At 35.9% G+C, this 27,857-nt stretch overlaps 1 protein-coding gene across 1 annotated transcript in view; it reads left to right on the top strand.

The window, feature by feature from the left end:
• The window catches only part of LOC123239512 (T-cell receptor-associated transmembrane adapter 1), an 81,153-nt gene extending 53,669 nt beyond the window's left edge, over positions 1 to 27,484 (top strand). Inside the window, exons 4-7 of the mRNA XM_044666792.1 lie at positions 8,817 to 8,826; positions 13,185 to 13,246; positions 16,120 to 16,205; positions 27,019 to 27,484. Coding sequence (XP_044522727.1) covers positions 8,817 to 8,826; positions 13,185 to 13,246; positions 16,120 to 16,205; positions 27,019 to 27,288 — 428 coding nt within the window. The 3' untranslated portion in view covers positions 27,289 to 27,484. The remainder of the gene's footprint in view (positions 1 to 8,816; positions 8,827 to 13,184; positions 13,247 to 16,119; positions 16,206 to 27,018) is intronic.
• The last annotated feature ends 373 nt before the right edge of the window (positions 27,485 to 27,857 follow it).

Here is a 27,857-nt window from a genome sequence, read left to right as displayed (position 1 = left end):
TAACCCTCTTTTTCTTTTTCTTTTTTTTTTTAATAAACCCTTACCTTCTATCTTGGAGTCAATACTGTGTATTGGCTCCAAGGTAGAAGAGTGGTAAGGGCTAGGCAATGGGGGTCAAGTGACTTGCCCAGGGTCACACAACTAGGAAGTGTCTGAGGCTAGATTTGAACCCAGGACCTCCTGTCTCTAGGCCTGGCTCTCAATCCACTGAGATACCCAGCTGCCCCCTCCCTAACCCTCTTAATGTTACTACTTTCCCTCTGTTATTTATCTTAAATTTATACTATATATGTCTTGCTTATACATAGTCTGTCTCCTCCATTACACTTAGTTCCTTAAGAACAAAGATCTACCTTTTTGTGTGTCTTTAATGTCTTGTACACAGTAGGTATCTAATAAATAATTAAAGACTCTCTGACTTACACATGCTGTTCCACCATGTCAAGAATGTGCTCCATCCATACCTCTATCTGTCTCAGAATCTTTAACTTCTTTCAAAGCTCAGATCAAATGCTATTTCCTAAATGAGGACTCTTCTAATTCTCATGAATTGCATCTCTTCTCTATTCTAAAATTACTTTGTATATATTTTGTATTTTTGTGTATATATGTATTTATTTGTATTGAGAATCATATTGCTTCCCTTCATAGAACAGAAGCTCCTTGAGGGGAGCTACTGTTTACAGAGATCCTGCTCTATAACCAGAGACTTTTCTGAGTGGCCTAGGGTGGTCTTCAGATGTAAAGAATGAAACAGATTGGAAGCATGGCTTGTTAGCTCAAAGTGCTCCGAGGTACAATGGAGTCATCAGTTTATTATATAGAAAGTTAAAGATCCCCTTCCCCCAAAAGCCCAAGAAAGTTTCCCACAATTACACAGAGCAGTATTTTTACCATAGTCAAAACAAAAGCCTTAGAAGCCTCCAGGTGTAGATAAAACCTATGCTAAACTATCAATTATATGTTATCATTGAGTGAAGTCTGGGACATTTTGTTAGGATGCAAAGCCCCTCAATTTCTCAGCCTTGATGGTATTTAACAATATTTTCAAGACCCATTAATTTACTTTAATTCTGGGCAAAATAGTCCTGCTAAGGGTTTGGCCTTGGCTGTACCAGGCAGCTGCATTCCTCGCCAAAGGAGAATAGTGTTAACCCTCCTCCTGCTGGATTACTGAAAGCTCAAAGCTTTTTCAATAAGACTATATTGCTCTTTAAAGAAAGGTGTGAATTATGAAAAGGTGTCAAAAGAGGAATCTCAAATTTTTATCTCAGATAAGCCATTCCAGTCTCAGACCTATTTTATAGGGAGAAAGGCTCTGCCAGTCTGTGTTGATCTTTTGATGGGGTCCAGATAAAAATATCTAATTGAGATTCTAATTTCTCTTAATGGCTTCCCACAACTGTTTCATTTTTCTCCTATGTATTTTCAATGCCTTGGATAGTACCTGCCACATAATAGACACTTGAATTTTTTCTTGATAGATATTTCAAGTATTATGAATATTTGAGGAGTCTTCTATGAAAAGGAAAGACTCACTGCCTTCCCTGATCCCCTTAGATGCTAGTGATTTTCCTCAAATGCTATTTTATATTTATTTGTAAATACTAATATATGTTGTAGCTCCCAATGAAATGTAAACTCCTCAAGGGCAAGGAAGGTCTTTTTATTGCTTTTCTATACCTAGCACCTAACACACTATGTGTTACATAGAAGGAACTTAACAAATATTTGTTGATTTATCGATGGAATGAGGCTGCTCCCCCAAAGAAATATGATCGTTCAGGGGGAAGACTTGGTAAAAATCAGTAATCTCTTTGGATCTGGCCTAAATGCCAGTGGTACGCTAACATTTCCATCATAGGCTCATTGGTATGTTTATTTGGAAAATCAATCAGTCCTCCATGTAAAACACTAAACCATTTACAAAAGCAGAAATAATATAGGAATGCTTGCAGTAGACCATGAACCATTTTTGGCACTGGGAAGCAAAAGCATTTTTTCAACTTGTTGGTTAGGCAACAGCTCCTGAATAATAGCTTATTTGGGATGATTAATCATCAGAGACGTGCATGTGCACTGAGGGCATTGCATTATAAATCACATCTTATTTTCATTTGTAGGGAATGAAATGGTGTTCATATTTGGGTGTGATTTATCATTTGCAGGTTGCATCTGCTATCTATAGGATAGATTGTGCCTTATTAAAAATCATTCACTGTTTGCTACTTGAACTTCTTAGCCAAAGAAAAACTACCACCATGGGCTACTTTGCATCCCACTGTTAACCCTGTGCTGACAGAGATAGAGTTATTTACATCAACATGAGCAATGTATACTCTTTTAAAATCTTATTATTGTTGTTATTGTATTAATAACTGTAAGTGTATATAACCTCGTCTCTCATTAACCATGGAACAATTGCCCAACTGGGTAATTCTGACATTTCTGTGGTAATCTATTGTCTGCATTGTAATAGCTGCAATTTATATAGTACTTTACATACATTATTTAATTTAGTCCTCACAAGAACCCTGGGAAATAGGTGCTATTATTTTCCCATATTGCTGATGAAGAAATTGAGACAGTGGTTTAAGTGACTTGTCTAGGTCACAAACCTATTGACAGTTAGAGGCAGGATTTGAACACAGGTCTTCATGACTGCATCCAAAGTTCTGGGAGCAATGCCACCTAGGCACCTCTGGTATTATTTCCTCAGTATCTTTAAATCCACTAGCCAGTAGTCTTGATTTTGAACCCTTTGCTAGTCAAGGATCACTATTATTATGTCTAGACATTGAATCAGGATCAGTAGCTTCTGGCGACCTTTTTTCCTTCCAGCATACACAACTAGAATATTAGGCAAGGGGTAGTCACCAATCCAGGCAGAAATCTCCCTCAGATAGGTAAAGTCTAGGGTGATATTGTCAGTTGAATATGATGATTTTTCATCATCTGAATCAGGATCTATAGATTCTCCTTATGTGTCATCATCATCACCACTTCAGGATGTAACTAGGACAGGGGTCAAATCTCTTAATTATTTCTCATGTTTCGCCAAGGCACTTTCTCTTCTTTTCTTTTTCCTCGTTTGCACCACATTCCCTGATCCCTCCACAAACCTTCACAGAAATCCAACATCTTTCTCCAAAGAAGAGCACATCCAATAAGTTGCTAAGAAGGAACACATTTGAAACAAAGATTGAAATGGAGTTAAAATAAGAGATTGGCACAAAATTTACCAAACTTCTGTAAAAGTAAAAAAAAAAGTAAGAGGAGAGATCATGATCTCAGAAAAGACAATAGCAAAAATAAACTTAATAGATCTAGTAAGAGATTAATAGGGAAACCATATTTGATGAAAGGCAACACAGATTATGAATTAATATCAATACTTCACATATATGTGCCAAATGGCATATCACCTAAATACTTAAAGGAAAAAAACAAAATGAGTTATGAGGAGAAAAATAGATAGTAAGACTTTGTAACAGTTGGGGACTCATGACCTAGAAAAAAGGAAGAGAGAAATAAAAAAGAAAGAGAGAGAGAGAAAGAGAGAGAGAGACTGAGAGAAAGAATACATTATGTATTAATGCAAAACTCCTCAAAACAGGAAATATTAAACATATTTTGCTGATGATATTACAAGGAAATTATATAAAAGAAATAACCATTGAATAAAAAACTAAAATTAGAGAAAAAATTCAATCTCAAGAACTGGTGGTCAAAGAACAAATTGAAAAAACAACAAATAATTTCATTAAAGGTGATGACAACAATAAGATGGCACACAAAAATTGCTGAGATGTAGCCAAAATCCTAAAGAGAAAATATATATCTCTAAACATCTTAGTCAACCACAGAGAATGAACAAATCAATACACTGGGCAAGTGATGGGAAAAAAAATCACTTAGGAAACCAACAAATTAAAACTCCAATTAAACATAAACCACAAATTCTGCAAATCAAATAAGAAAGTTTTTTAATCATGAGGAAAAAATCCATCGAATTAATAAATAAAACTGGGAACTATTTATGAGAATAAAATGACAAAATAGATAAACCATTAGCAAATTCAATTTAAAAAAAAGAAAGAAGAAAATAAATTAATAATCAATACTACATTCAAAAAAAGGAGAATTTACCAAAAATACAGAAGAAATAAAGGAATTCTTTGGAAACTATTTTGGCCAACCACATTACAATAAAACTAACAACTCAAATGAAATGAATGAATATTTAGAAAATATAGTAACAGAACAAAAAATAAAGAACTTTAGTAATGCAGTCTCTGAAAAAAGAATTGAATAAGCCATAAATGATGAACCAAAGGAAAAACAAAACTGAATGACCTAATGAATTCACAAACAATTTCTACCAAATATTCAAAGAATAATTCATTAGTATAATACATGAACTGTTAGAAGAATAAGAATAAGAAGCCCTACTAAATTCCTTATGGAAAACTAGCAGCAGCTAGGTGACTCTGTGATAGAGGACCAGGCCTAGAAATGGGTGGTACTGGATTCAAATTTGGATCCAGACATTTCCTAGCTGTGTGACCCTGGGCAAGTCACTTAACCCCAGTTGCCTAGCCCTTACCGCTCTTCTGCCTTGGAACCAATACTTGTGTTGAATTTAAGATAGAAGAAGGTTTCAAAAAACCTATAAACCAATATCTCTAATAAACATTGACAGAAGCATTTAAAATAAAATATTAGCAAAGAGGTTATAGCAACATGACACAAAGATTATACATGGTGACCATATTGGATTTGCACCATGAATGCATGATTGGTAGACAAAATTAATAACAGGAACAACAAAAATCATAGAGTTACATCAACAGTTACAGGAAAAAAACTTTTGGCAAAATATAATACCCATTCCTATGAAAATCATTAGAAAACATGAAGAAATTGATCTTTCCTCAATATGACAAATAATATCTCTCTCAAAAAAGGACCAATATTATATTCAATGGAAGGGGAGTAAAGTATAGGCTTTTCTCCTAAAAGCTTAGGGATAAAGCAAGAATGTCCATTATCAGCAATGCCACTTGTTAGTGCCAGAAATGCTAGCTATTGCAATAAGACAATAACAAGAAATTGAGGGAATATCTAGAGGCAAAGAGAAGACAAAATTGTCACCTTTTGTAAGTGATAAGATAGTTTATGTAGAGATTCAAAGAAAGTGAACTAAAAATTAATTGAAGCAATTAATTTAAGCAAAGTTTCAGGATTTAAAATAAATCCACATATCAATGACCCTTCTGTATAGTACTAACAAACCTATCAAGAGGAGTTAGAAAAAAAGAAATTAATTTCAAAAAGCTACAGATTTCATAAAATACTTGGGATATAATAAGATAAGAGATCTGTATCCCAAATGCTTAAGAAACAAGATACAACAAGGAAATATGTGAATAAAACTACAAAATACTACTTCTGGAAATAAAGACAGAACTAGATAATTGGAGAAATAATAATTGCTTATTTGTAGGCCAATCCATAATAATAAAAATGACAATTTAATCTAAAATTAGTTTACTCTAGAGTTATACCAATCAATTTACCAACACTTATTTTATAGAACTGGGGGGAAAATAATAATGAAATTCCTCTCTAGGAACAAAAGACCAAGAATCTTAAATAAAATGATTTAAAATGGTAAGAAAAGGAGCTGAGCAGAACCAGATCTCAAATTATACAAGAAAGAAGTAAACATCAAACTATTGGTTATCGGTTAAGAAATAGAAAAGCATATCAGTGAAACAAATTAACTACACAATATGCAGAAGCAAATTTACTGAAGAGCTCAGTGATTGAAAAACTCAAAGATGCCTGCTACTGGGATAAGAATTCATTATTCAACAAAAACTGGTGGGACAATTAAAAAGCACTCTAACAGAAACCAGGTATAGATGAACATTTCACAATTACTACCACAGTAAACTCCAAATGGACACATCGCTTGTTTATGAAGGGTAGCATCATAAACAAATTAGAAGACCAAAGAATGAACTACTTTTCAGACACGTTGATAGAAGACTAGTTCATGACCAAAGAAGGGTCAATGAGGATAACAGATGATAAAATGGACTATTTTGATTACATGAAATTAACAAGTTTTAGTGCGAAACCAAATACAGATAAAATTAAAATCAAAATAGATAACTGTAAAAACAATCTTTTCAGCAATGTCCTCTGATAAATGTATCATTTCCAATGTATATAAAGAATGTTTTCAATTTTATAAGAACAAGAGCCATTTCCAAACTGACAAATGGTCAAAGAATATGAATAGACAAATTTTTTTTTAAAATTTTAAATCCTTAACTTCTGCGTATTGACTTATAGGCGGAAGATTGGTAAGGGTAGGCAATGGGGGTCAAGTGACTTGCCCAGGGTCACAAAACTGGGAAGTGCCTGAGGCCGGATTTGAACCTAGGACCTCTTGTCTCTAGGCCTGGCTCTCAATCCACTGAGCTACCCAGCTGTCCCCATGAATAGACAAATTTTTTAAAAAAGAGGAAATATAAGCTATAAGCTATGTGTGGCTTATAGTTGATTTATATTATGAAAAGATGTTCCAAATAACTAATATATAGTGAAATGAAAATTGAAGTAAATCTGTGGTTCCATCTCACATCCATCAGATTAGCAAAGCTGACAAAACAGGGGAATGATAAATGTTTGAGCAGCTGCAGGAAAATAGACACATTAATGCACTCTTCTTAAAATTGTGAGTTGGTTCAGTAATTCTGCAGAGCAATTTGGAACTGTGCTCAAATAGTCTGAAAAATATGCATATCCTTTGGCCCAGCAATATACGTAATAAGCATATATACCCCAGAGATAAAAGAAAGAGGAAAAACACCTAAATATATAAAAATATTTATAGCAGCTCTTGTGATGGCAAAGAATTGGAAACTAAATGAGTTTCAGTTGAAGGATTGCTGAACAAATCATTCCACATACCTGTAAAGGAATACTATCTTGACAAAAGAAAGAGTGAGCCCAGAGAACCCTGGAAGACTTGTAGGAATTGGTGTAGAAAAGAATCCAGAGAACAATTTATTTTATTACAACTGTAAAAACAAACAACTCTGAAATACTTAAGACCTCTGATCAATGTAACGATCAGTCATGATTCTAGAGGACTGATAATGAAGAGTTTACCCATCTCCTGAATGAGATATGGTGGAGTCAGGGTACAGTATCCCCAGTGATTAGCACAATGCTTTGAACATGGTAGGTCTTTAATGCTTTATTCATTTATTTTTAAATTACCATTTATTTGAATTTCTAAAGTTTTTCATTTATTTTTTTCCCATTTATTCATATAAAATGAGAAATAAATTTTGGGGCATGGTCATTGGGAGGATTTTCTTTTTTATTTTTTAGGCGTATTGGCTACAAACATTTTCTTTTTCTTTTCCAGTGGTATAGGATGTGGAAGGAAGGAAAAAACAATTTTTGCTAATTGAAAAGTGTTTAATTTTTTTTAAAGGGCACTGAGGTGACCCAATGGATAGAGGACCAGGTCTGGGGACAGGAGGTACTGGGTTCAAATCTGGTCTCAGACATATCCTAATTTGTGACCTTGAGTTAGTTTCTTAATTCCAAATTGCTTAGCCTTTATCCCTCTTCTGCTTTGGGATTGATACCTAGTATAGAATTTAAGACAGAAGGTAAGGAGTTGTGAAAGGGAATTCTTGGTTCTCTGTGAGTTCACACTTTACTTGATGCTAGGTGAGAACAAGCCAGAAATTTAAGAGTTCACACACTCAGAAAGGTGTGGTTCCAAAAGTGAGAACTCAGACAATTTGGAAACTCTGATTGGCCCCCATGAAAAGAGGCAGGGACAGGAAACCATCATAAAAGCCATGAAAATCCCAGAGGAGAGAGGCTGGTGAAGGAGTCAGGTGAAAGAGGCTAGTAGAGAGTGAACTCCAAGAAGAGAGTCACTCCAAGAAGGAGAGAGTGAACTCCAAGAAGAAAGTTGGCCTCAGGAGTCACCTTCAGCTCCAGTCATTGTCTTGGGTCAGTGGATAGCTGGTTTCCCTTCCTGTCTTCTGGAGATAGTTTAATACTGATTGAAGGTTAACAAATCCTGGCTGAGCCAAACACTGCAACAATATTTAGTTGGATAGGTTAATTTCTTTTCTATCCTTTTGTATTTCACTCTTTTCACCTCTTTTATAAATAAAAGATTTATAATATTCATATATTTAGCCAAACCATTAATTTTTAACACAGAGTTAAACAAACAAATAAACAAAAAAGAGCTGTTCTCTACTGAATCAATATAGACCTATGCTTATTTTGGTGAGGTTCCTTTGATCTCAGAAATATCCCTTTGTCTCTTAGATTGTGAAATGTGGCACAACAAAAAAGCACTGTTTTTAGAATTACAGGACCTGGATTCAAATCTTCTCTTTACCAACATATATAACCTTGAACCTGTCATCTAACTTCTGTGTTTTAGAGGTACCATCAATTCTATATCTACGATCTTGTGATTCATCTGTTTCATAAATAGAACAAAATAGGTAGAAATTTTGTATTATGTATAATAATACAATATTTACTTAAAACATTTTATATTTAAACATAAGTTTATAAAACATATTTACTACTATGACCTAATTGATTTTCATAAACACACTCATGAAATTGGTTATATTCCTTAATTTACAGATGGAAAAACTCAGGCATTTTTCTATCGATGACATCTTGTAGAGATAGTGATTCAGTTAGCATTCAAAAATGTTTGAACTTCTACTTGAACACATATTCTTCTTTTATAGACTTGCCAAAGTACCAACAAGATTGTTCCAATTTCTTTTATCATTTTTTTCTTGGTATTATCCCAAGGATTTTTAATAGTAAGGCTAAATCCACTTGTGTTATGAAGTATTGCAGTCACTCTGAAATTTTCTTTTGCTCAAACCTGTCATAGTGATGGCCAACCCCTCATGCTGTCACATCTACTCATTCCTCTAAGGCAGGGATCAGCAACGTATGGCTCTAGAGCCATATCTGGCTCTTTTGAGGGCCATATCTGGCTCTTTCTGCAGGAGCCATAAAGTCTATTTTTTTTTTCAGGCGCTGTTACAGGAGCATGCACTGTGAGCACTGTATGGCTCTCACGAAATTACATTTTAAAAAATGTGGCGTTTATGGCTCTCACAGCCAAAAAAGGTTGCTCTAAGGGGACAGGAAGTGCCAGAATCATGTCTTCTCTCTAAAGAGGAGATGAGATTATAAAGAAATTTAAACAAATAATTAATTTGTATAACTACTGTAAAAATATGATGTTACATATTTAAAAATAAATATCTATGCTTTAAAAAACAGTGAGTGACTTTGTTCCTTAGACCATTAAAGATCTGTGCTGAGAGTTATCAGTTTCTATTTCCCAAATACCTCAAAATCAGTTTATTCTTATCCCCAAATCTTTGTCTTTTTCATGCTTTTGCTTACTCTATTGTTTTTTTAATATCCAAAAATCTATCTCATTCTTTTCCCTGCCTCTATCTCACCTCTATCCCGTCCTCATGAAGGCAGGTAACAGGATATAGGTTGTACATATATCATCATATAATACATATTTTCATGTTTGTCATGTTGTGCAACAAGACACATATTGATTACATTAGAGAAAAATTCATGGAGGAAATAAAGTGAAGAATGGGATGTTTCAATCTATATCTGGACTCCATCTGTTACTTCTATGATGGTGGTTACTAATATGGTGGTTCATCATGAGTCCTTTGGAGTTGACTTGGATTCTTGCATTGCTGATAATAATCACTCACAGTTGATCATCGTACGCTTTTGCCACTACTGTGGACAATGGTCTCCTGGTTCTGCTAACTTCACTTTGCAGCACTTCATATGTAATTTTAAAAAATGCCAACTCTGACAATATATAGCAGCATTGGTGAAGATTTTCAAGTTCGAATGCCCAGAGGGCAAATTCAAACTGTCTGTGAACTCCCCTGCTCAGTTACCCAGAGAGCTGAGGGAGAAAGTGCTTGCTTTGGGCGGCTGGACAGAGGGATGGAACATGCAAAAAATGTTCTTGAACACTCAGACAAGGAGAAATGAAGTAGCTCCCTGAGTGCTGGCTAGGCATGTGTGCCAATTCTTCACCAATGCTGATATATAGAATGTTCTATACCTTTAGTATTCCACCCATTTAAAGAAGGGAAAGAGGTCCATTTTTCATCTCTTCATCAGTTACAAGTCTAATCATTATGATTGTGATCAGTTTAGGGTTTTTTGTTTTGTTTAGTTTTGTTCTCACCATTTATATTATTGTAAGAAAGCAGAAAAGGAAAACAATGTATTTTATACATTGTTTTCCTTTTCTGCTTTCTTTGTTTTAGTTCATGTGTTTCCCCATTCTTTGCATTCACAGATTCTTATAACAATGTTATATTCCATTACATTCATGTATCATAATTTATTTGTGCGTTCCCCAGTTGAATCTGTGTTGCTTCCAGTCCTTTGTAAATATAATGGTGAAGCTATGAATATTTTCGTGTGTACATAGGACCTACCTTTCTTTCTGACTTTTGATCTCCTTTGGGCATATATTTAAGCAGTAGGATCCCTGGATCAAAAAGCATGGACAAGGGGCAGCTAGGTGACTCAGTGGAATGAGAGCCAGAATGAAAGGTCTTGGGCTCATATCTGGTGTCTGACACTTTCTAGACTCTAGTCACTTAATCTCCATTGCCTAGCCCTTACCTCTCTTCTGCCTTGGAACCAATATACAGTATTAATTCTAAGATGGAAATTAAGAGTTTTTTTAAAAGATGTGGACATGTTAGTGTTACTTTCTTAGAATGACTTCACATTGTTTTCCATTATACTTAGACCATTTTATAGTTTCAACATTATATTACTGTGCCTCTATTATTACAGCAACATGCCTCCCTCAAATTTTTTTGAAAATTCTCATCTTTTATCTTTTTATTTTTTGTGTGTGTGACAACCTGAGAATGAGGTAAAACTTCAGAGTTGTTTTGATTTGCATTTCCATAATTAGTGATGTATTTTTTTGTGGATAATAATATTTTTCAGTCTTTTAAAAATTGGTCACTTATCTATTAGGAAATGACAGTTGGCCTAATATATTTGAGTCAATCCCTTATAATTTTGCATAGCAAAAGATTCAGAGATAATATATGATAAGAAGACTCTTATTAGCAATAATATATGCTATCAGGACTTCCCAACTGATAGCTTCCTTTCTTATCCTAGTTGTACTGACTTTCTTAGTGCAAAAGCTTTTCAATTTATGAAATCGAAATGATCTATTTTATCTTTTTTTATTACCTCTACCAAGAATTGATACACTTTGGGTTGAAAATATATTTTGATTGTGTTGCACAAAAGTGCCAAAGGCACATAAGTAGTATATCATAGTTTAGCCCATAGGTCCTAAAAACCTTAAGTATCTAATTCTACTTGGTATAATTAAAGAGTTGTCTGGAATTCTACTCCCTTCTTTTTTACAAAATATATTCTCTCCTTTCCTGTCATTGTGCCTGAAATTTCAATTTGGTTCAGTCCTTAAAGGCCTGGAGTTTTTCAAAGTTTAGTTTTCAAAAGTCTTCTATTTGTTCTTGGAAAGGGTGAAAAAAAGGGTGAATTGCTTTGAAATGGAGTGTAGGTCATGATATAGTTGAAAGAACATCAGACTTAATATAGGAGACTTGGATTTTTCTCCTAGTAGTCTTTTGGTAACTCTCTGTGTAATGATGGTGCGTCACCTTTCCTCTTGTCAACCTCAGAGTCCTTAGTAGTAGAATTATAGAATTGAATTAGATAATATCTAAGATCCTTCCCAGCTCTAACTTGCTATGTTCCTATGACAAATAAGATAATATTTCCAAGAAATGCTTTGTACATTTCCTGGAACATAATAGGTGCTATATAAATGCTTTTCTCCTTCCCCTTCACCATGGGATAGGAGCCTCTGGTGTTTGGGGTTAAAAAGCACCAGGAACAGAAAGTAAACTCATAGTTTTAGGGCTAGTGAGTCATCTACAGGCCAGTTCAGCGCACTTATTTTGTAGATGTGCAACCCGAGGGACAGAGAAATTAGACATCAGAGTCAGAATTTGAGCCTTGGTCTTCACACTTCAAATCCAATGGTCTTTCCAATGTACCACATTGCTGTGCATTTAAGGAAGTGCTAAATGAATGTTTGTCAAATGAATGATAAATAAGAGAAGCAAGGTGTTGGTGAGAAATCACCTATTTCATAAGGACAACTCATGGATTGGGAATGATACAGGGATGGAAAGCAAAAGGTAGAATTAGGGTATATATCTATGTGTGTGTGCATGTGAATATATATATATATATATTCACATGCACACACATATCTATGCTTAGGAATCAAGAATGAAAGGGTATGTAGAAGTGAAAAGTGAGAAATTAGAAAATATTTTGGGAGAGGTCACAATCATTAGTGGTTTGACAGTTCTTTGGACCATTGAAATTAGGGATCTGCCTTCCATATCTGTCATTACCTTGTCTTTAAATATGTTGATATTTAATCCTTTATGAACCTGGATTAGGCAATATAGATGAGAAGAAACTCAGAACTTCAACTTGCTGTAGGATATTACTATAAATAATTTTCCCCTCAATTTCACTTTTCATATCTATAAAATGCTAGATCAGTGATTCCCAAACTTTTTTGGCCTACCATCCCCTTTCCAGAAAAAAATATTACTTAGCCCCCTGGAAATTAATTTTTAAAAAATTTTAATAGCAATTAATAGGAAAGATAAATGCACGTGTGGCCATCGCCACCGCCCTGGATCACTGCAGCAGCACCCACCAATGGCGGTAGCTCCCACTTTGGGAATCACTGTGCTAGATGATAGATACTAACCTACCTTTGTAGAAATGTTGGGCGTTAACTCATTTCTATTCAAGTAATTTTGCAATCATAAAACACTGAATGGTTAATAGCAGAAATGTTTCATTTTTTCTGAATGTTCTTTCCCTTCATTTTTTTCAAAAGCTTGAATCTCAAGTAATGAAATTTGTGAAAAACTATGAGTGAGACTTTTTTCACCTTGATGTAAATAGTATAAAAATACATTTGTTTTGTATAATTCCATGTGTTAATTTCATTTTCATTATTATAGAGATGATGAATATTATCCTGAAGATACACCAATTTATGGTAACCTTGATAATGTGCTTTCTGGTAAGTTGCATTTTATTGTGATTGTATTAAAATGATTTTACAGTAAATATATGTCCGATAAAGGGGGAGAGATTAATATTATCCTACTGTTTGGATAATTTATCTCTATATTACTTGCAATAGCACTCTTGTAACATATTAGTTAAGACTCCAGTTACTTAAGGCTGACCTACATTTAACTTTAGTAATCATAAGAATCCAGGTAAAAATTCTGTTATAATGAACACTCATACAAAGAAAAGTTTCCTTTATAACAAAGCTATTTCTAGTGCAGGGAATGTCCCATAGAAACCATGCTCTGTTGCCCTGGTTACAACAAATTTTCTAAAAAAGAATAACCCTGAACAATGAAATCATTTTTTTGGTTCTTGGCTCTGCTTGATAACTAAAGAATCTATTTGTGTGCTATTTAATTGTAGGCAGAGGTGAGAAGAGCTTAACTATGACTGAACTCTTTATAATTCTATTGTGCTGGCACCAAGGATAGCCATGGTTCACTTCCCATTGCCTTTCCTACCTGAAACATCCCAACCACCAAAGTAGGATCCATCAAAATCTCTTTATGATTAGGGGCAGCTGGGTAGCTCAGTGGATTGAGAGCCAGGCCTAGAGACCGGAGGTCCTAGGTTCAAATCCGACCTCAGACACTTCCCAGCTGTGTGACCCTGGGCAAGTCACTTGACCCCCATTGCCTACCCTTACCAATCTTCCACCTATAAGTCAATACACAGAAGTTAAGGGTTTTAAAAAAAATCTCTTTATGATTAACCAAAATAAATACTGCATAGATCCAAAAGTTATGGGGAGGAGTAGATGGTACTATATTTCTGGCATTTTCCCTATCCCTTCCTGGGTTCTAATTATATCTTTTAATTTGCTAATTTCTAGCAAAAACGCTTGGTTTCTCTTTTTTTAATCTCTAGATCTGATCATCTCTGATTTCAGGTACCCTACTAAGTTTAACAAAGGATCAATAAAACAATATGGATATTTCCTTGATGTTTTGTGAATTACCACGTGTCTAAAGGTTTCTAGATATACCTAGATTGTATTTGTAAAGGTTTCTTTTTTTCTTCTTCCATTTTCCTTTCTATTCTATGTTCTCTATTGAGTTAGAAAAAGCTAGAAAAACCAAGCATATCTGTGGTCTGGCACTTTTTCTTTTGTTTGTTTTATTTTGGTCCAGAACAATGATTTAAAAAAAACCGTTACCTTCTGTCTTTAAATCAATATTATGTATTGGTTCCAAGGCAGAAGAGGGGTAAGGGTTTGACAACAGGAGTTAAGTGACTTGCCCAGGATCACATAGTTAGGAAGCATATGAGGCCAGATTTGAACCCTAGGACTGGCTCTCAATTCATCGAACCAAATACGTGCTTCCTAGACTGATGATTTTATTGGTGAAGGGAACTACTGGTAACAAGACTCCCATTATCAGTGCAGATCAGCAAATGTTTTATAATTTAATAGTATTAGAGAGGAGAACTTCCCTGGGTATTAAAAGTTTAAACAACTTGCCTAGAGACATAAAACCATCATATATCAGAGGAAGAACTGACTCTGAGACTGGTTCTCTATTCCCTACTATCAAAATTAAATTCATCACTGCCTATTTCACCCTTTCCAGTTTCAATACCAAGTTATATGCATTTGAAGACTACTAGCAATCATTCCCACAAGGATTAGAGGCATTCTTGGGCTTCATGGAACATAAGTTTTACAGTATAATTCATAAAATGTTGACTTATAATTAGGTAAAGTCTTATTCAAGGAAATGTGTGTTATGTTCTATGGATCAAAATTGGATAATTCATAAATAGAGAATGGATTGCCTGGTCCTTGCCAGAGATGATTATTACCATTTCCCTTCCCACTCCCTGACCCCAAGCAAGCCTACTTGGGTACACAAACTATTAACTAACATTTTGTTATCTGTAGAATGAGGCATGAAGGAGAGAAAGGAGCAAAGCAAAGGTCTCCACACCTTTGTATCCTTAATATGAAGAGAATGAAACTTTGCTGTCTCACCAAGGTTATACAGAGACATGATATAGGACAAAGCTGGAGGGAGGCAGAGACTTTTGTCAGTGGTTATCATACAGATCCATCCATGTAAATCCACTTTCTCAGGCTTAAAGAGATTATTTATCTTTCCATCCTGCTGACTTCATTCTATTTCCTGTTCATACCCAATCAACCAGAGTCATTATACATTTCAACTGAGTTGTTTGTAATCTCCTAATGTTTATGTGAGGAGTCAGAAAGTCCTGGGCCCTAATGCTGCTCCAGACACTTAGCAGTTATGAACCCCTGGGTAAATCATTCATCCTCCCTGGGTCTCATTTTTCTCATCCATAAATAAAGACATCTGACTTGATCATCTCCATGGTCTCCTCCAATTGCACATATATTTTCCTTTGATATTAGGAGTATGTTGGGAAATTCATTGGTTTTTCATAATTTTGAAATATTCTCCTGAGATTTCCATAACCTGTTATGAGTTTCTATATTACATAGGTATTATTACCAAGATTTAAGTTAGTTTCCCACTCAAGTTTACACTGAGGGTGGAAAATGGATTAATGTGATTCTGTCCTTTAATTGATTAATTTTCTTTTTCTCACCATTAACTTTGTGGTGAAAGACACTTTCACATTGTAGATACTACAGAGAGAAAGGTAATTTCTCTCTACAGAAGGGACTATATAAACGGAACCACTTCTTTTTTTACATCTACTAGAGAAGAAAGAGTAACTCCAAAAGCCATCTATTTATTCAGTTTTAGACTTCTATTGTTTTCAGCCCATGTTTTAATTTGGGCTGCAAATTTTCCATTTGTCTCCATTCTAACCATGTTCTTTTTAACTCCCAAGGACCTGTGGATGAAAGCTGCTATGAACAAATGAAAGCACGGCCAGAGAGGGTTTTAAAAGAAAAGGAGGGACAATCATCTATGCAGGTGATTTTTTCAGTTGGGACTTACAGATAAATGTGAGGGGAAAACAAGGGTCTAACAAGGCAGCTAGATGATGGATGATGCAGTGGATAGAGTGCTAGATTTAGAATCAGGAAAATCTAAGTTCAAGTCGGACCTCGAACAGTTTTTATTAACTATGTGACCCTGGGGAAGCCATTAACCTTAGTTTGCCTCAGTTTCCTCATCTATAAAATGGGGGATAATAATAGCGTCTACCTCCCAGAGTGGGTATGAGATTCAAATAAGATAATATTTGTAATGTGCTTTGGGAAATGTTATACCATGTCTAACTATAAATTACCAAATAAGAAACAGGAGATTCTACTTGATCAAACAATGGAAAAGGACAGAAAAGGCATTTATAGAAGCTCAAAGTGTAACACAATGATTTTCATTTTAGCCATCCTAATAAAATTAATTAGAATCCAGGCAACCCCCAGGACATAGGATTCTCTTTTCCTCACTGATTAGTTTTATGTACTCTCCAGAAATTGATGGAATTTCTGTTAAGAAACCCAGATACCTTAGCAGCGATCTAAAGACACTAGTTTCTAAAAATATTTATCACCAAACCACAGCTCCAACCTTAAATATGTGGTTAAACTTATGCAAAGTGGGAAGTTGCCCTCTTGCTAACAGACATATTTTTTGGTATGTTCTTTTCAGCCTAAGTTATGGGTTAAAAAAATTGATCATCTTTAACTGCACAGTGGTTTTCTATCAATTGTTCCATCTTGGGAGGTCAACTAAACCTTTCTCTCTAAAGCCCTTTTCAGATAGGTTGCAAACAGAACTTGAACTACATAGATCTGTAATGCTCAAGTGACGCATAGGCCGGGGATTTTGAAAGGCAGTTAAAGAAGTTTTTGTTACACAATGTATGTTTACATAAAAGGTCAGTTTCTTTCAGACAGCATTCAGTTTTTACATAAATGAAGCCTGAACAAAGTCTTTTTAAAAAGGTATCATTTTATGTATTAGCTTTTCAGTAGTGGTGTTAGTATTTCTATTGTTACTAGGGTATTCTTCCCATAAATGTAACCAAGCCAATTTGGAATAATTGTCATAGAGTCCCTTAGTCTTATCTAAGTAAAATGATCATGACATTAAAAATTGTCACATAACCTTATTGAGACACAGTGAAGTGAGGTCATAGAGAACAACCTTAGAGAGAGGAAAACTGATTTTTAAAAAATATTTTATTTTTTTAGAAAAATTTTCCATGGTTACATGATTTATGTTTTTACTTTCCCCTTCATCCACCCCCCCACCCCCACCCCCCACCCCATATCCAATGCACATTTCCACTGGTTTTAACATGTGTGATCAATCAAGACTTATTTACATATTATTGATAGTTGCATTGGTGTGGTCATTTAGTGTCTATATCCCCAACCATGCCCACATCAACCCATGTGTTCAAGTGGTTGTTTTTCTTCTGTGTTTCCACTCCTGCAGTTCTTCCTCTGAATGAGCATTCTTTTCTATAAATCCCTCAGAATTGTCCTGGGTCATTGCATTGCTGCTAGTATAGAAGTCCATTACATTCAATTTTACCACAGTGTATCAGTCTCTGTGTACAATGTTCTTCTGGCTTTGCTCCTTTCACTCTGCATCAATTCCTGGAGGTCTTTCTAGTTCACATGGAATTCCTCCAGTTTATTATTCCTTTGAGCACAATAGTATTCCATCACCAACATATACCACAATTTGTTTAGCCATTCCCCAATGGAAGAGCATCCCTTCATTTTCCAGTTTTTTGCCACCACAAAAAGCACGGTTATAAATATTTTTGTACAAGTCTTTTTCCTTATGATCTCTTTGGGGTACAAACCCAGCAATGCTATGGCTGGATCAAAGGGCAGGCAGTCTTTTAGAGCTCTTTGGGCATAGTTCCAAATTGCCATCCAGAATGGTTGGATCAATTCACAACTCCACCAGCAATGCATTAATGTCCCAATTTTGCCACATCCCCTCCAGCATTCATTACTTTCCCTTGTTGTCATTTTAGCCAATCTGCTAGGTGTGAGGTGATACCTCAGAGTTGTTTTCATTTGCATTTCTCTAATTATTAGAGATTTAGAACACTTTCTCATGTGCTTATTGATTGTTTTGATTTCTTTATCTGAAAATTGCCTATTCATGTCCCTTGCCCATTTATCAATTGGGAAATGGCTTGATTTTTTTCATACAATTGATTTAGGTCCTTGTATATTTGAGTAATTAGACCTCCGTAGGAGTTTTTTGTTATAAAGATTTTTCCCAGTTTGTTGTTTCCCTTCTGATTTTGGTTGCATTGTTTTTGTTTGTACAAAACCTTTTTAATTTAATATAATCAAAATTATTTATTTTACATTTTGTAATTTTTTCTAACTCTTGCTTGGTTTTAAAATTTTCCCTTTCCCAAAGATCTGACAGGTATACTATTCTATATTCACCTAATTTTCAAAACTTTTTTTACTGAATTAGAAAAAATTATAACAAAGTTTATTTTGAAGAACAAAAGATCAAGAATATCAAGGGAAATAATGAAAAAAAAACGTGAAGGAAGGTGGCCTAGCTGTACCAGATATTAAACCATACTATAAAGCAGTGGTCATAAAAACGATGTGGTACTGGCTAAGAGACAGAAGGGAGGATCAGTGGAATAGACTTGGGGTAAGTGACGTCAGCAAGACTGTTTATGATAAACCCAAAGAGCCCAATTTTGGGGACAAAAATCCACTCACTATTTGACAAAAACTGTTGAGAAAATTGGAAAACAATATGGGAGAGATTAGGCTTAGATCAACATCTCACACGCTACACCAAGATAAATTCAGAATGGGTGAATGACTTGAGTATAAAGAAGGAAAGTATAAGAAAATTAGGTGAACATAGAATAGTATAGTTGTCTGATTTATGGGAAAACTGATTTAAAGTCTTACTTTTGACTCATACTTACCGAATGACCCTCCACATGTCATTTTTTAAACTTTTTTTTTAACCCTTACCTTCTATCTTAGACTCAATACTAAGTATTTTTTAAAGCAGAAAAGCAATAAGGACTAGACAACTGGGTTAAATTGCCCAGGGTTGCATAGCTAAGAAGTGTCTGAGATCACATTTGAGCCCAGGACCTCCTGTCTCTAGGCCTGGCTCTGAATCCACTGAGCCACCTAGCTACTTCATCAAGCAACCCTCTTAACAAACCAGGTTGCAGAAAACTGCTAATCCATACATGGAGAGAGAGAGTCCTAACTAAGGGCTTTTCTACATTAATGACACCACATTGATGACATTGATGGGCTCTTCCCAAAGTTCTCAAACTTCTGTTAGCTAATTAGTTGTTAAGAAGAGGTTACAGAGAGCTATAACCAGGAATTGTAGCATTCAAAGCAAATTACATTGCTTAGAGTTGAAAAAGACAAGAGTGCTATTTTCCCAGGAAATTGTTCCCTAAAAGTTCAAGCTGACACCTCTGTTCCATGACTGCAAGTCTCAACCACTCTGGGGAAGAGATAATAGAAATGATAAAGGGGAGAAGTATACCATAACGACAATACTCTGAGGGAAGTGGTCCAGTGACAGCAGATGAAAGAATAGAGGAAGATGTTACATGTTATTGCCTTGGAACAAAGCCATACAAGTTACATCTCAATTCTACTATATCAGTAATAGGTAAACTACCACCCATCAGCCAGATGGGACCCCCTGAAATGTTCTGTCCGGCTTCACAACATTATTCCTAATCTGATGAACATGATACAATGAAACTTCGAAAGAGTTGCCTGAGAAACAGACTGACAGATGAGCATTTCCTTTCCTTTGGCCCACTCTTTAAAAAGTTTGCCCATCACTGTACTATATTATAAAGGAAACTTTTAAAGATAAAATATTGCTTTTTAAAAAACTTCTAGCAAAAAATGGAAAGAAATCTATTTTACTTTCAAAATCAAGAGTTGAAAGGTGGAAATTTAATCTCTCAGTATATTACTGGTTACTTATAAGTAAAGCTATCCTACTCTTCCAAGAAAATTGGGATTATGATGTTCCTTTTCTGTATTTAGGGCTCTTCACTTATTTTTGTCTTTTTTTTCTGTCTCTTAAAAGGTTTCCCTTTGCCTTTCTCTTAAGAGGTGGTGTTTGCCTTTCTCTTAAGTGTTAAGATTAAAATTGATAAAGACATATAGTATAAGAGAAATTAATATTTTAATAGCCATGGTTTTGTTGGTAAAATATATATTAAATGACCGTGCTTGACTATCTTTTAAATTTACCGCTGGAGCCCACCCTCCTTTCTCTCCTACACCAGCTAGCTAACCAGGAAACCCAAGAGAGCTTCTCTAGGCCCTCCTCCAAATTTAAACTGCCCTCTGCGTGGGGACGTCTGCCGTCCCCATGCCCCAAAACTGGAAACTGGAAACCCATTGGAATCATGGAAAATGTAGTCTCAAAGCCCCCACATGACCATAGGAAGTCTCTAACATACTTTTAAATGGCATCTCCCCAATTCCAAACATACATAAGAGATGTCCCTTTGCCTTTCCAAAGTAAACCCCTCTATTTCTATCTTTGACCTCCATTCTCTGTCTTATTCCCCAGGATCTTGGTTTCTCAAATTATCTCCTAAACTTCATAAAGATTCAAATCTTGACTGAAAAAAAATTCCTTTTTGCTCCACCCCCCAGCTATCATCATTTGACTTTCCTTTCTGTCATAAACTTCTCAAAAACTGATCTACACATACTCCACTTTCTTATCACTCAGTCTAGCCTCAACCCTGAAGTCTGGCTTCTATTCCCATCATCCTATGGAAAAAATATTCAATCAATTCAAATTCATTCAATAAATGGGTCTGATACTTGCCCAAACCAATGATCTTTTCCTGTTAGTTTTCTTCTTTCACAGGGGCAGTTTTGATGTGGCAGAAAGAACATAGGTTCTATAAAAAATAAAATTAATATAAAATAATAACTTTAAAACTATTATGGTTTTTATAAGATTTATTAGTAATCTCTAGAAAATGAAACCATGTGCCATGCTAGCTTAGGCTGTTCAAAAATGTCTTTCCCAGCTCCACCATGTTGCCAAAGGAAGGAAAGAGAACTGGGAATACCAGCCCCTCAATTTTATCCTCCTCTCTATGTCAACACATAACAAAAGGAAACAGTGGACTAATGGGAAATGTAGTTCAGAGACCCCAAAATTTCCAATAACACATTCCCCCCTGAGATCCATGGAATCTCATGAGATCTCTCTGATGGATCTTGTAAATAATATCCAACTTTGAAATTATAGTAATTTGGGGATAAAAAGAAAAAAAGGACAAAACCAATGATCCAATGATTGCTAAGTGCATTGACAAAAAGCCAATTAGGAAGGAGTTCCCTTCAGCATAAGAGCGTACATTCAAAACAACGTATTTAACTCCCTAAAGTTCAATCAACTGCACCCCAAAGTTCATTCTGGATCTTTTTGATGCAGTATAGGTTCTCTGCAGGCATCTTCATGGTGCCTTCTCTAAACAGCTCACTTTTTGGATTTGGAAGGTAGCAAGTTTATTATCCTAAAATTACTCTCAAAAGAATTTATTATAGGATAATAATACATTCACTGTGAGGAGAATAACAACACATTCCCCCCTGAGGAGGATAGTGACAAACACCCAGATCAGCTAAGGATACGTGGTTGAGTTATGGGAGTGTATGAATCAGTTGGCAAAAAAAATCCAAAAACATCAAAAAATCCAAATAAAAGAGAAAAAATAACTTGTGGATGAAATATAAAATGTCAAAGACTTATGTGTAAAAATGTAAGTAAAGGGCAAAAAAAACTTATAACAGGTCCTTGAATCAGGAAACCAATTAAAGTGATTTATATAATTAAGCAATTTCCCATTGGCAGCCAAGACTATAAGAAGTTGACATATCATAAGAGAGAAGAAAGGACTAGATTTTTGTGTGAAAGGGAAGTGTCATTCCCTGGTCTGATTTTTCCTTCACTCTCAGGGATAGGAGGAGCCAGGATGATAGCCAACCTTCAATACTTGACTAGGGTGTGGCTCAGGGAAGGCCAGCCTCTGACATATGTCAGAACAGCCTCAAACTTGAACTCCAAACACTAGGTTTAAGTCCTTTAGTTTTGGCGTAGAAGTTCATCAATCCTACCTGTATTGGTTTGGTCTCCTTGACCTGGTGCCTCTTTGCACTCCCTTCTCCTGGAATCAAACACAATCATTAATCATAGTCCCATAACATTTATCAATAAATGGCAGGTTTCCATAGTCTAAAGCTTTTGGGTATGTATTAATATTATAGCAAATACATATTTATATTAAACTTATATCACTGCAAAATTAAAAAATAATATTGATAATCTGTTTAAGTACAAAAATGAGAGAAAAAAGAAACTCAAATACCATATTGCATATACAAGGGAAAAGAATAATGAAAAGAACATTTTAAAAATAAAAAATATATAGCTTAGGATCAGTGACACAATGTGTCAGCCAAGGAGTGGTACAACACCAAGGTTTTTCACCCAAAATGAGATCCATTTCTTTTAAACTTTGCCATGAACCACTGTGTGAGGGTAAATAATTTTTCACAGAGTTTTATGAAACAGTAGCATAACAAACAGGTGATGCACATCCAAAGGAGTACCAAAATTCCTCAAAATTATAACATATTTAACGACAATAGAAAACAAATCCTCTATCATATAGGATTCACATGAGTTTCTATATAGCCACTTGCTGTGTGATATTTAAAAATTCTATGAACTGATGGATACTTGTCACAAATTCAACAGATATAGCAAAATCTTTCAACCTTAGCTGAGATATTTTTAACAAAATCTATTAATGCCATCATCCAAAATGTGGCTGAGGAGCCTAGAAAAAAACACAAAGCTGATGAAAAACTTTTTGGATCTAAAATGTAACCAAGAATTCAGATCATTCTGGTGGAGTAAAGTAAATTGAAGAGTTACAAATATAAAACCAATTTAGACTTCACTAGACAAAATCCATCACACCTCCTGTATGAGATTATAACCCATTACAGGGTAGCTAAGACTCTTGGGCACCTCGTTCCCTCTGGTATGGGACTGTAATAGTTTACAGACCTATTTCCAATATGTCCCACCCATTTCACGTGGAGCCGAGGACTAATAGTGAAAATCACTTCAGATGCCTCACCCATTACATTTCACAAATGCGGAAGTGGGGAAATAAAATTGTGCCTTTGCACTTCTCTTCAACTACAAATGGACCCTTATTTTTTGTTACAAACAAGTCAGAGGCCGGGATGCTACAAGATATCTAAAAATCATTCCTGAAGTCTCTTTAAAATTACTTTAAATTCTTAAGTCATTAGATTCTCCAAAGGTTGTATAAGATTGTCAAAATAGAAGAAAAAGCTGTTAAGGCAACATGCGATCTCATGAAAGGGTTTGTGTAAGTTTACTATGAAATTTTACAATGTTATTTGCTTTAGTACAGTCATGGGAAGGTACAAATAAAATCATGTAACAGAATTTATGTAATAGCCAAAAACGCAGTAGCTGAAAATGATTCAGAAAGATATTAATCAGATTAACATATGAACTTTAAACAACAAAATTAAATCATAAGCAAACAATTGGTAAAGTACAATAAGATACAGAGACTTTCAAAAAAACAATGGAGTCTGAAAAGGCTTACTAATTTCACCTCCAAACTCTTTAAATTTCCTTTTATCAGAGCTCTGGGATCTCCCATAGTGAGGGAAAATTCCTCGATGAACATAATGTGGAGGAATCCAAAATTGGATATATTTTATAGTGTGGGCAGGCCCAAATGGCCAGGGAGTAGGGAGATGAATCTATCCCCTAAATCTCAGGATCATTCAAGCTAATTGCAAGGACCAGTGCACTCAGGAATGGTAGAAAGAAAAAAAAATGTCCTAAAACTGGGATCTGTTTGAAATAGGTAATGCACTCCTCTTTCAAATAGCAGGCCATGCTTTCAAATCTACTTCCTGCTTTGAAGAATAACCTTCCTTCCCCTTCCCTCGTGGGGTAAAACACTAGGGCCACATGCTATCTCAGTCATGTGGACAAGGAGTTACAGTTAGAAACTCTCCTTTAGAAGGCTAATTATTCTCTAAGAGAAACACACCTGGGCTTCCAAGGCAAGTAGTGAGCAGTGAGTAAGGATTGTTCACCAAGAAAAGGAGGGATTTATACTTTCAAAGCCTCCAGAGGTCAGCTCCAAACAGCAGCAGCAGCTCCAGGCATGATAAGAATTTCCAGACAAAGTCTGGGAATTCAGCAGCAGCAGCAGGAGCTCTACTTCCAGGGAGGGTTGGGTGGGGGCAGCTGGCAGGAGGTTGGATCAGCAGCCAAGGGGATCAGGAACAGCAGGCAGCTCAGATTGGCAAGAGAAGTAGCTTTTCCCTTTTGGCTAAGAGTTCTCAGAAAAGCCACTCAAAAGGAAGTAGCTGGGTGGCTGGGGAAAACAGGAAAAAGAGAAAAAACAAAAACAAAAAAATAAAAACACAAAAATGGCAGGAGCAGGGCCTCAGCTCTGGAGAGAGTTTGGAGTTCTCTCAGAGTTCTTGGGGTTGGGGGAGGGTGAAAATTCATGGCAGGAGAAACATGGCTTTGCAAAATTTATCTTACCTAAGCTATCTTAAAAAACTGAGAATTCTTTCTCCAACTTCTGGTCGCCATCATTGTAAAAAATAAAATGAATATATATTAATAACTTTAAAAATATTATGGTTTTTATAAGACTTATTATAAGCTCTAGAAAATTAAAACATGTGCCATGCTAGCTTAGGCTATTCAAATAGACTGCCATTCCCAGCTCCACCATGCTGCCGTAGAAAGGAAAGAGAACTGGGAAGGCCAGCCCCTCAATATCATCCTCCTGTCTATGTCAGCACATAAGGACAGGAAACCAGTGGGCTAATGGGAAATGTAGTTCAAAGACCCCCAAATTTCCAATAACACAGTTCTTATATCATAAGCCCGTTATACAAATCTTGGCTTTGCCTTTTGAGATCTATCTATATCTCCTCAGAGTTAGTTATCAACTGAGGCAAAGTTTAAACCAAGGTCTTCCTGGGTCCAAGACGAGCCCTCTGAAATCTATCCACTACACTATTTATTGACTATCTAGAACAGTGATGGCAAACCCATGGCACAAGTGCCAAATGTGACACACAGAACTCTCTCTCTGGCCACATGGCCTTCATTCCCCTTTACCCCCCCAGAGTTTGCTACTAGAAAGGCAGAGGGACTTGGTGCTCCCCTCCCCCTCTCTGCTGAGCCTGCCAATCTTTTTTCACATCCCTGCCCCTCTGCCCAGCAGCCCAATGGGAGCACACAGGGAGCGAGGTGAGTGACTCACAGGTAGCAGAGTTGGAGGGGAGCAGAGTGCTCAGGCCATTCCCCTCCTCTCTACACTCACTGAGGACATTCCTCACATAACCCACCCCTTTGCCCAGCAGCCCAGTGAGAATACTTTCTCCCTCTCATGTGTGGGGTAAGGAAGGCGGTAGGGAATGCTCACCCAGCACCTGGGGGGGGGCACATCTCTTAAAGGTTTGCCATCACTGATCTAGAATGTATCGAGTGCTTTTCTGACTTTGGGCTTTTGCTCAGGTTGTTTCCTGTGCCTGGAAGGCTGTTCCTGACATCTCTGCCTAACAAAATTCTTAATCCAAGTTGCTTTCACTAATCATGCTCATTAAAAGCTATCTTTCCCTTTTATGAATTGTTCTTAACGTCATTGTAGCCTTTATAAGCATCTTTTTATTAGTTATTTATTATAATAATTAAAAGGTGGTCTGGAGGCTGAGAGCCAGATTTATAAGCATTTATTAATAAAAAGAGAGAAAGAGAGAAATACAAGAGATAAGAGAGAGAGGTAGATAGATTTCAGCCTTACCAATTTAAGGTAAGATCAGGTCCCAGATTTCAGCCCAGCATGGTCCCCTCCATGCTACACTGTCCCTTGCCAAGAGCTAGTCCCTGGGAGTCACTGTTCAAGAACAGAAGTATAGAGATCGAGAGTACTTCTCCCCTCGGTTTAAGAATCCTTATAGTCCACAAGCTTTCAAACTCATGACTGTGTGGCAACATTCTGCTGGCTCTTCCTCATTCACTAGGGAAGCCCACAGTGACGCTGGCTCTGCCACATTGTCACCCAACCTAATACTGACTCTCACACTGAAGCCAGGGGATGCCAGAGCTTAGACTCTGTACTTGGGATCAACTTCCTCTAAATAATTTCCTTTCCACAACCTGGATATCTTATCTTCTCTGGTGGATTGTAATACATTCATGGTCAAGATCCATTCATATTCATATACCCAGCAGCACTTACTACTATAACTCCCACATAGAAGGTATTTAATAAATAGCTGTTGAATTAGTAAATAAATCCATCCCCATCTCTAGTCCCCAAATCATCTACCGAGGTCTGAAATTTTTATACAGTTCCTTTCTTCTCTGGTTTATCCTTGATTTGGGAAGAAGTCATACAAAGAGTTGATCTGTTAATTGGGTTGATACTCTGTTAACTCCTAACTAGATTGCACACTTACTGAAAGGTATGATATATGTACTATCTTCCAGATAACTTGGCTCATTCTTTTCCCCTTTCTGCACTGATTTTGAAAAGTTTAGCATAAGAAACCAGATGGTAGAGATCCAGCATAAACATTTTAATTTTGCCTTTCTTAAGAAAAATCTAGTGAGAACCAATGAATTAAAATAAAAATATATTAAACAATGAAAAATTAACATGCTTTCCCTCCTCCTTTAGGTAGAGGCTGATGCACAGATGTGCTATGCTTCACTGGATCACAGCTTCAAGAGGAAACACAGAAAGCCAAAAGCTCACTTTTCAGATAAGGATGAAAATGAGAAATTACATACAGTGGATACCAGACTACCTGAAAGGAATTCAACCCACAGTTTCAGAGAAGAACAAAACATGTTGGAGGAAAACATTCATGATGATCCCATTAGACTATTTGGTTTGATTCATGCAAAGAGAGAGCAGATAAATATGCAAGACTCTGACCCAGCTTAGTGAATGGATGATTTTTGCCAAAGAAAAACACCATGTCATGATATAACTTTAAAGCTGAAGGATAACTTAGGAAAGTTGTATGTTGATCAGTTGTTTATAGAAATTCAATTTACTTCTTTTTCAGACACCACTTTGTCACCCTGAATGATATTAACAAAATGAAAAAGTCTGTGTTGATATGTAAAATAGATGTTGCTTGTAAAAATGAAATAATGAAAATGCACATTAAACAAGATAATCAAATTGAATCTGTGACTCAAATGTTCTGCCCTGACCAAACTACTAATGATTAATCTTCATCTGGGGAGAAAACCAAATCAACTCTTTTCAAGCTGAAGTGTGCTCAAGAGCAGATTTAAAGAAAGATTGGACAAAACCAATCATGAACTTTCCATTCTTATCAGTGATTCACCACCTTTGCCCAGCACTTGGGATTTTTTGTCTTTTAATAGAATCACAGAATCACACAATTTTGCAGCTGAAAGGGACTTTAGTGGCCATCTAGTTCAACCCTTCTATGAAAGGAAAGCCCACTATAATGTATCCAAAGAATGGCCAACCAGCTTCTA

This window comes from Gracilinanus agilis, chromosome 3 (assembly GCF_016433145.1).
Source record: "Gracilinanus agilis isolate LMUSP501 chromosome 3, AgileGrace, whole genome shotgun sequence".
Classification (NCBI taxonomy): domain Eukaryota; kingdom Metazoa; phylum Chordata; class Mammalia; order Didelphimorphia; family Didelphidae; genus Gracilinanus; species Gracilinanus agilis.
Note: the sequence above shows the minus strand (reverse complement) of the source record. Positions and strands in the feature narration are given on the sequence as shown.